This window comes from Montipora foliosa, chromosome 8, assembly GCF_036669935.1.
Source record: "Montipora foliosa isolate CH-2021 chromosome 8, ASM3666993v2, whole genome shotgun sequence".
NCBI classification, from domain to species: Eukaryota; Metazoa; Cnidaria; class Anthozoa; order Scleractinia; family Acroporidae; genus Montipora; species Montipora foliosa.
The window spans coordinates 51,179,396-51,189,395 of NC_090876.1; the positions used below are offsets into that span (position 1 = coordinate 51,179,396).

The 10,000-nt window shown below is 41.4% G+C and overlaps 3 protein-coding genes across 3 annotated transcripts in view; 2 read left to right on the forward strand and 1 right to left on the reverse strand.

Annotated features, from left to right (window-relative positions):
- Positions 1–1,205, forward strand: part of LOC138012825 (transmembrane and ubiquitin-like domain-containing protein 1) — a 4,679-nt gene extending 3,474 nt beyond the window's left edge. Inside the window, exon 3 of the mRNA XM_068859733.1 lies at positions 1–1,205. This exon is cut by the window's left edge and continues 578 nt beyond it. The gene's annotated coding sequence lies outside the window, so the exon portion shown is untranslated.
- Positions 1–10,000, reverse strand: part of LOC138012830 (uncharacterized) — a 133,691-nt gene that overhangs the window by 48,829 nt on the left and 74,862 nt on the right. The window lies entirely within an intron of this gene.
- On the forward strand, positions 3,281–4,797 carry LOC138012816 (major facilitator superfamily domain-containing protein 6-like). Its single transcript, XM_068859710.1, has one exon. It carries the CDS (start codon positions 3,315–3,317, stop codon positions 4,782–4,784), a length of 1,470 nt encoding a protein of 489 aa, XP_068715811.1. The 5' UTR covers positions 3,281–3,314; the 3' UTR covers positions 4,785–4,797.

Below are 10,000 nucleotides of genomic sequence, written 5' to 3' on the forward strand. Positions count from 1 at the left end.
TCAAATCCCGTTCTAACCTCTGGCTTGGATTTGTTTCCTGTTGTCCCGGATTCAACTCTACCACGCTTTGTAAATAGCCAACTGGTTGCCTCCCGCCAACTGGGGTTCTTAATGTTTCTGTTAAGTTTGAATTGTTACTTTCACCTTGTTAACAGTGGAGTGCCTGTAAACTAGCTTGATAGCTAAGTGCACTTCCACTATAAACAAAGCATTTACATTTTTTTTTTTTAAAGAAGAAGTCAATCTTGAAAAATAAAAATAAGCAAAAGTTTACGCTAATCCTGGATTAAGTTAATCGGCTTTCGAACAACCAGGCCCAGGACACCAAATCAATTTTTTTCCCATATCTCGTTGCTTGTCTTTACCTCGTTAGAAAAATTCTGCCACGAAAGGATTCCTTATTCTGTTGACCGTAGCTTATCATTACTATGGAAATGACTCATACATGTATAATATCCGTCATTTCTCTTTGATTGGCCAAATGATAACTGGCCTGCCCCGTTAATTAAACACTTACAAAAACACTAGAAAGCAAAAATAAATAAAAAGAACCCGTTTTGCCCAACTTCTCTTCCAAAAAATTAACAGCTTATCAGAGTGAATCAACTACCTATATTACAGTATCTTGTAGTTGACTATCATTGAGATGGTAAACTGAGCAAAGAGCAAGAGTTCTCTTTCTTAGATATTTGTAACATAACCCTTGATTAACATGCCACCCTCGAGGTTCTTGTTGCATCTCATTCTTCATTTTGCATCTTGATACGAGCGTTAAGCACGCGTGAGGTGGAATGCGTTCGAAATCTAAGCAATATGGACGTCATCATAAGTAAATAATTACAAAGCAGAAACAAGGTCTTAAAATCAAATGCATTGGTACCCGGTGGCTTTTCGATCTGCTTCCGCTTACAACGAAAATGTTCACAATCTAACGAGCTACTGTGACGTAAACTATTATAAGTTTAGAATCTTCATATTACAGTGAAATCATTAGCGTTAGTCGCGAACGACACAGGGAGACCACATAATGCGTGTGCTTGGCCCCACTAATGTTGGAAGAGCTGTGCAAACAGATGCAACTTTGTGCAACAACTTAACAACAACATGCAATTACAGGGTGTGCAAACCGAAGCAACATGTAACACCCAACAATGTTGGGGGTTGTTGGGGCTGGTGCACGGGGCTTTAGGGATAAAAAAGGTTATATTTGGTAAGCATTAGGACTCTATGAAATTTGCGTTTGCACAAACTAAATATCTCAGACACGGAGTAATAAAAACGGAACGGTTTCAGAATTCCTGGATGTACTGCCAGAGCATCGGTCGTACGTATACCTTGACGATGCACTGTGAGATTTCCACCCGCGGCTCGCTCATACCTCGCAGGTTTTCGAGTACATCTGTCTCGGACAGGCACTGACGGAGGGAGAGGAATGTCAGCCCCTCGACCATATATGACAGATCCCTATCGTATCGGCCAGCTTAGTTGCTTTGAAGTATTCATAAGGTTGCGAGCCATAGAGCGAGTTTCAATCGAGTTTCGTAAAACCAAAACCAAATTACTTTGGCCAATCAAAAAGGACGGAGACAATCCCGTAAACCCAAAACTCTATAGCGAACACAATGCGCGGGGAAATGTGTACGCGCGAGCCACGATTGGTTTTTGTTTCACTTCTGATTGGTTAAAAAAGTGGCGCGAGAACTTTGAACCAATCACTGAGTGAAGTAATGCAAAACCAAAGCAATTCGCTAATTACTTTCGACACTCAATTGAAAACCGCTCTATATCACAATGAAGTCAAATGTCTCTTTACCGGTGTAGGGATGGCCACTCGCCTGCTAGCAATGGTCACCAATGTGGCCCAGGTTCGATTCTCAGACTCGGTCTCATAATATGTGAGTTCGTTGGTTCTCTACTCTGCACCGGGAGGTGTTTCTCCGGGCCTGACTCCGGTTTTCCTTCCCCTCAAAAACCAACATTTGACTTGATTTGAGTGGATTGTTGATTTCGGTTTAACGCTGCTCTAACGCTGGAACGACTGGACACTTAAAAAAAGTTCCTTTCCTATTTTCCCACCGTGATGACGTTTGAGAATGCGCGTTTGCTCAAGTGTGCAAACTCCTCTTAAATTAATTTTAAACACCGCATTTAGATAACACAAAGACCTCTTGCGATACTCTTTGTTGGTCCACAAGAAATTGAATTGACTAAACGTCTTGAGGAAAGACAATTTTCCTATTCTAATTTGAATTAATCGCACTGTTTTTAAACAGCTCACAGCTCTCGGCCCGCAGCCTTTTAAGCAATGAAAAACGAGGCAAATTTATAACTCGCCGCTACGCTTTTTCTGCTTTCTCGGCAGTAAGTTTGATCTAATTGCTTTTAGTTCTTATCTGTTCATTAGACTATGCTGGCTGCTCCTTTTTTATTTAGACTGAGTAATATCTGTGCTTTCTGTTTCACGACATCAAATTCCAATTCTGAATAAAACAATTTGTTTTGAAGTGTTTTCAACTTTTAATTTGACAAAATCCTATCACTTGATTTCAGAAGCCCTTTCCCTTACACTTCCTCAGGCATTCCACTGGTAATAGAATGCTATTTGTTGGTTAATATTTGATCCACTCAAGGAAGTTGCTGGGTTGAATTGCTTAGCAACATTGGCAATTTGACTTCATTTGCGTTAGTGCTAGCACCAGCGCTAGAACGACTAGACACTTGAATAAAGTTCCTTTCCATTTCTTTCCTTCCTATCAGTTTAGACGCTGAAATCGAACTCTGGAAGTATGACCAGTGCCAGGCTTGCAAACTGTACTTATTACCCAAACGCAGATTTACCAGGAACCTGATTGGTTCAAAATATATGCCAAGTTAAACACGTGATTGGTTACAGCAGGATTCAGTTGGTTCCGTAAGTAAAACAAGTTAAAATAATGAAATATGAATTACACTTCATGCAAGAAACAATATAACCACAAAACAGACCCACAAAGTTTTTTGTTTGTCTTGTAAAGATATCTTCAAAAGTATTTTAAAAATTAAAACGTTTACAGAGTTTCTTTTGTTTTGAAATACCAGGTCTAATTTGAAAACAGCACTTGTTAACTTAACATGAACTGTGCTCTCCACTCACAATGGCTACTAAAAAGATGGAGAATGAAATTCAAGACCGCGACGAAACGAAGAAAATTCTATGTTTAAATCTTAGCCGATTGAACCAAAAACTCCTGGTGTCTAAAGTGTTTTATTTTTGTTACTGGGGAGCTGTTGGTTCGTTTTTTCCTCTTCTTGGAGTTTATTTCAAGCAACTAGGGATGAATCCTAGCCTTAGTGGAGTTCTAGTCGGATGTCGACCGATGGTGGAATTTTTCAGCGCTCCTCTTTTGGGTTCACTCGCCGACAGGCTGAACAAACGCAAGCTCTTATTATTATTTTCTCTGATGTGTTGGATATCTTTTAACTTTTCACTGGCCTTTATAAAGCCAGCACCAGTAACTTGTAGGAAATATTTTATTCTGACTGAAAATGTATCCCAAATTGTTACGGGAGAAACTTCGGAAATCAAAGAATTTTTGGGGCCAAATACCCCGGAAAAAAAGGAACCAGAGTTTAAAGCCAAAAGCTCTTTGGTTTATGACCGCGAAGGCGTGCACCAAGTATTTTTAGTGCTTTTGTTTTTAACAGTGGTTGGAGAGTTTTTCTCGGCGCCAGCCATAACGCTGGCCGATTCGGCAACTCTTGGGATGCTCGGTGATAACAAAGAACTTTACGGCCGACAGCGCATGTGGGGGAGTCTCGGTTGGGGTACCGCCATGTTTCTTCTTGGTTTTGTCATCGACAGCATTGAAGGAGTTGAAGTTTGCGGTGAAATCATCAGTCAAAATTACACTGTTGGTTTTTATTTCTTTTTCGTATTCATGGTGTGTGCCCTGACTGTGGCCACGCGTTTTCCTTTTCCAAACAAGGAGACGATTGAACTGGTGCAAGAGCTTCACGAAAAAGGATCAGGATTGTATCGTATTCTCTTATCATTTCGGTACGGATCTTTTCTCCTCGTGACTTTCTTTCTTGGATTCGGAGTAGGTCTAATCTTCACTTTCCTCTTCTGGCACCTGGAGGACCTCGGGGGTCCTCCGACTTTATTTGGAATAGCTTCGTTAATAGATCACATTTCAGAAATCGCCTGTTATTTCAATGTTGGTCGGCTGATTTGTCGTGTCGGTCATATTCGCGTTCTCTATATTGGCCTTCTTGGAAATGTCATTCGTTTCATTTACATCTCTTTCCTTCAAAACCCATGGTTAGTGCTTCCACTCGAGATTTTACAAGGAGTTACTCATGCTGCAGTTTGGGCGGCTTGCACCAGCTACGTGGGTCGCATTGCTCCGCCCGGCTACGCTACCTCCGCGCAAGGTATTTTACAAGGCTTACACCACGGCCTAGGCAGGGGTTGTGGGGCTATCATTGGCGGTCTACTTATTCACAAGTTTGGTACTAACACGACATTTAGAGCTTACGGGATGGCTAGTCTCGTTGTGTTGATCCTATTTGCAGCGCTTCAGAAAATCCTGGGTACAGACGAGCGAATGACCGATGCAGCCAGGCCAAGTCGATTGGGCGTTATAACCAAAACCAAGCAGAGTCCCAACAACAGCCCAGAGATGGATTCACCGCCTTCCGTTGTAGCTCCGCTCATGCCTGGTCTTTTTTCTCATAGAAATTCAGGAGAGCGTAACTTTGGAGTTGTAGGAAGACACATTCAGCCCAGAAGTACAACAAGCTAACGTGAGATAGTTATAGGAGCCCGGTTAGCAGCTCTCCTTTGGGCTGTTTGGGAAAGGTCCGCTGTAAACACAGAAAAAACGTTTTCCGTGGTATGGAAGACACTGTATTCTGTAGCCTTATAGCGAGTAGAATCACCGATAACCTGGTGGGATAAAAAGTTTCAAGCGACTGTATATCCCCCAGTACTGAAGACATTGAATAGCGGAAGCTGTCAACACTACATCGATTTATGCACTGGAACTGACCTCAGTGCTTGCAGGGACAGGGATAGTTTTTTTGGTGTTCTTATGCTAATATTGTAAATCGTAACAGGCGGATTAGTAAAATCAAGAAATTCAAAGAAATATAGAGTACTCAAAAAAGGGTCATAGTTACACAGATTGACGATAAAAAAGACTGATTTTTTTTATTTTTTAAGGAAAATGTGTATTGTTTTATACCTATAATGACGGCAGTTGTTTACATTATCCCTTTTATCGAACTTTATCGGAGCCGGGGGGTATGGAGTGTTAAACCCTGAATGACAATACTCACTTAGAGTAATGTATCCGTTTGCGGCAACCTATGTGGGTGGGGGTAAATGTTCTGTCCACTACTCTTGACGGTTTTACCATGTACCGCTTCAGCTCTCTCCAAATTGAATTTAGTGATATTCTTGTGCTCCAAGATGATGTCATGAGAGGCAGTCACACTGCAGCAAAATTAAAAACATGAGAGCCCCGCCCTCTTTTCACTCATTTGAAAGCTTCACCTTGTCACTAGATGGGAGAGCTTACATCTAAAGAAAGAGAGAGTAAGTCTGATCACTAGGTTCCTAGAGTTTGAGTTGAATGCTCGGCCAGGCTTTCAACGAACGAACAGAAAAACGAAAGGCTTTTTTACTATTTCTACCACAATGCACCGTACAGCGACCAGAATGAAAATTGGGTCTCCGGAAGAGCTTCGCTTTCAGTAGGAATCACAAAACACAGTGACGAACGATTATCGACCTTTTAACTCTAAATATTTTAAAACGTGCGCCCTACCTTGTACCAGATCCAGTTGTCGGGAGTTCAGGTGCATGATTCACTCTTCTTTTTCAGAATTAATAATCTGATCATGCAGTGTCAATCTAATTGGATGATTTGAGAAAAATGGCGAAGACCTACTTTAACTACCTTTTAAAATCTGTCCTGCATTTTAACTGTTTTAACCTGATACAGTTTTAAGTACTCGATATATTGTTTTCACAGAAACCGGATCGCCACCTTATTAAATGATCAATTCCAAATTCATTTGAATAGTTCGTTGGACAGGGAACAAAAACACTTTAAATTTTTTGCGCAATGGTATCGCCCTTTGCCGCAAATTGCTTTGATTTCACAATGCATGCAGTCGTGAAGTCTTCGTTCTATTACGCACATATAAGCAACAATGTTCACAGCAATTTCTTATTCTTTGGACAAACTAGTTTTTGTCTGGATTTGAATAAACGATTATCATTATATAAGAATACGGACAGTTTGAAAAATTCCTGGGAATCGGTGTATTTCTTTTAAAAGACAACTCAGGTGCCCGGAGATGGGTTCCCGTAACCACCTGACTATGTCCCTGACCACATTCCACTAACTGCACAAACCGCTATTTTTAAACATAATATAGTTTTAGATGCAGCTCATTACTACCTCTATTCCTGCAAAGTTACTAGAGCAATCCTTCAGTGAACACTGCTACCTATATACAATTCTTAACACATTTAACTAAATGGCAACATGGGTTTGTTAAAGGAAGATCTTTTGAGAACAATAATTGTTTGTTTGTTCCTGACCCATCATCAGTGTCAGATCAGTGGGCGAGGCATCTGGACGGAGGACGTCAAGTTGATGTGGCTTTGACACCCAACTTCATGTCGATCTTTACAAGGGAGCTGACTCAGTGCTACTCCTTTAGACGTCACGTCTAATAAGGGAGAAAGTATACAAAAACAAATTTTTTTTTTCATTTGGTCGTTAGTTCGTAGAATCTTCTCCAAAAAGCTATTCTTTGTGCAGTTAATGTTAACTCGTTTGAAATAAGAGTATTTTATTACCTTTTTAATGTTATGCATGGTGCTCTATTTTCACTTGGGTGAGGGAGGGTCCACGAACCCTTCACGGATTATCCACATGACTACACTCTGAACCTGTGCATTTTTTTCTTTTTTAGAGCGGTTTTCAATCGAGTGTCGAAAGTAATTAGCGAATTGCTTTGGTTTTGCATTACTTCACTCAGTGATTGGTTCAAAGTTCTCGCGCCACTTTTTCAACCAATCAAAAGTGAAATCAAAACCAAACGTAGCTTGCGCGTGCACATTTTCCCGTGCATGCTTTGCGTAGGCTACGTGTAATTACTTCGAGTTTTGATTGGTTTACTGGATTGTCTCCGCCCTTTTTGATTGGCCAAAGTAATTACTTTGGTTTTAGTTTTACGACATTCAATTGAAATTCGCTCTAACTGTAATATCCGTCATGTTGTAATAAATAATTCTCTCTCTCTTCAGTCAGGTGGCCCAAGACGAGCTGCTGTGGCCTTCACTAATGGATATACGCCATTGATCCCAATTCTATGCCAGTTTGGATGCCTGATGCAGACTACATCCCAGCCATTGTTTAATGTGCGATTGCCATGCTCTTCTGGGTCTTCCTCTTCCGCGGGCGACCTCCACTTTTCCTTGGATGATAAATTTCTCAAGGCCTTCATGTCGTACGGCCTGGCCGAAGAACTAGTTGCCGTTTTTTTTAAACAATTTGTCGGAAGAGCGTTCTCTTTGTTATTAGTTGTTGAAGCACCCACGGGTTGGTACGCTAGCTTGTCCAGGCTCCACTGAGAGACTCGCAGCAGTTATATAAAGCTCCACTTCTCAAAGGTACTGAGCTTATCTGCCACCTTCTTGGAGATGGCCTATCATGGACTCACTTCAAAAAGACGCAATGGCGGAGAAGGCATTAGACCGAGCTAGTCGAAGTTTAAGGTCGTTATTGACAACTCCGCTCTTCCAGATCTTGTTCATCTTCTGTATTGATGTTTGAGCAATACTTAGTCTCCGTTTTACTTCTTGCGTAACGTCTGCGTCAGTATTGATCATTGACCTCAGGTAATTGAATTCTTTGACCTCTCACAGACATTGTCCATTAATAAGAATGAAATGACTGAAATCTGTTCTGTGTTCGTCAATGACCATGACCTTTGTATTCTTTGCATTAAGTTGGAGTCCTTTCTTTCGACAGAGATCTTCGATGTTGGTTTGAAGTGACAGTGTGGCCCAGTGGTTAGGGCATGTAGTGTAGTGGCAACCCTGTGCCAGAATGCCAGGTTACTTGGCATTGTGTGTATATGTATGTAATGGTGGACACAAGGAGAATCATGAGAAAGGTGGCGTTAATCCAGGCCATCCGTTACTAATAACACTACAGGGCGCTTGCCTTAAGATCCGGATATCCCGGGTTCAAGACCCGCTCTGACCATTCATTGAATTTGTTCCTGGTAGTCCCTGGTTCAACTTTCCAGATGCACCTAGTTTTCCTCCGGCCAGTTATTGTTAACAGTTGTTGTTGTTCTGTTCCGTCGTTTCGTTGATTGTGTTTCATTGGCCCTGAAAAGCCCCTGTGAGGAGTGGTCAATTAAGTATGTATTGTATTGTATTGTATTGATATGAGCTCTTCTCTGCTCTTGCACGGGAGTGTCGTATCGTCCGCATACTTTAAGCTGCAGATGGTCCGGTCTCCGATCGCGACTCCTGTCTCAGAGTTTTCTGTATAAATGTTAAAAAGTGAGGGCGATAAAATGCAACCTTGCCTGGTGTCGCGGCCGATGGGGAAGACTTCTGATGATCCGCTCGATGTTCTTCTGACTGTGGCCGCCGTGTGATCCTGGTAGAGGGGGGCAAGGAGTTTTATGACATGCGTTGGGAAGCCCATTCATTCCATGTCTGTCACAAGCATTAATTTTACTTAATAGTGAATAGTTAATAAGTTAGTGATCCTGTATATTTACATGTAAACTTAAATTTTGCATTAACCGTCACTTCTCAAGTTCTGAAGATGCATGCAGAAGCATGCGAAACGTCAAGTAGAAAATAATTCTGACTACACTCATACGAGACATTCAATGTGAAAAGTTTATTTAGGACGAGTCAGTCAGTCTTCTGATACAAAGAGCGTCCTGATATACAGAACGCAGAGCAACTATATATACACAAGATGTGTTACGTCAGATACGAAAAACCACTAAAAAAATCCACCCATGAGATGTGGCCAAAAGAAAGTTGTGGAAACGTATTCCTCATCTAATGCAGCAACACAATACCCCTAGGAAAGGGCACAACTAACCATTAAGTTACAATACTGCACCAAGGTCCCTGAAGCGAAAATACAATTAAAGGCTAACAATACAATACAGAGGTCAAGAGATCAAGCAAGAGACTGACCGACCTAGAATGACTCAACTTTCCCGCAAAAAGCTTAAATACCCCGGGCTATCCCACGTTGTCTCTCCAACGTGCTGTCAGAATATTAACTTCCAACGAATTCGTTCCCATGTCACTCAACCATTAGAAATTACATATTTCAAATGATGCGTTTATATCTGATGTTTGTCACCGCTGTTTGTGTGTTATTTCTGATAAAATAAAGAAATGAATTGTAATAAATTTCGACACAAAGACAAACACTTTAAAATCGTGTGTTTTTAGGCCTAATCACTGTTAAGCAGAGATCATGATATATTCAGAGTCAAATTTCGAGAGGTTGAAAAACGGACGGAAACTCGACAAGCTAAAAACATTTTGTCTCCACCCGGGAGCGTTTACCATTTGTCAACAAAAACCGAAAATTCCGGTTGGAAATTCAAATGGTACAGCTCATTAATATTCCTCTTTTCCCGTTTCAACCGAAATGACCGGAAAAATCCTGTACCATTTGTAAACTCCCACTCGACGCGGTTCACTTCGGCCTCTTTTGCCGCCTTTCGACACTGCAGGTGCAGCCGCCATTTTGATTTGTAATTGTTTTCCACTATCCGCGACAGACTCGATCCTTGCGAAACGCTACGCCGGGATAATCCTGTACCATTACGAGCGTGACTACGAGCGTTCCATTGCAACCTGGTTTTCCGTGCAAATGGTAAACGCCCCAGGGATCCGTTTCTCGAAAGTGCCGAAACTTTACGGGCCGTTTTCGGGTGTCACAATTATTCCTTT

Coding starts and splice junctions, on each gene's coding strand:
- LOC138012816 (XM_068859710.1), top strand. CDS start 3,315: ATGAATCCTAGCCTTAGTGGAGTTCTAGTCGGATGTCGACCGATGGTG.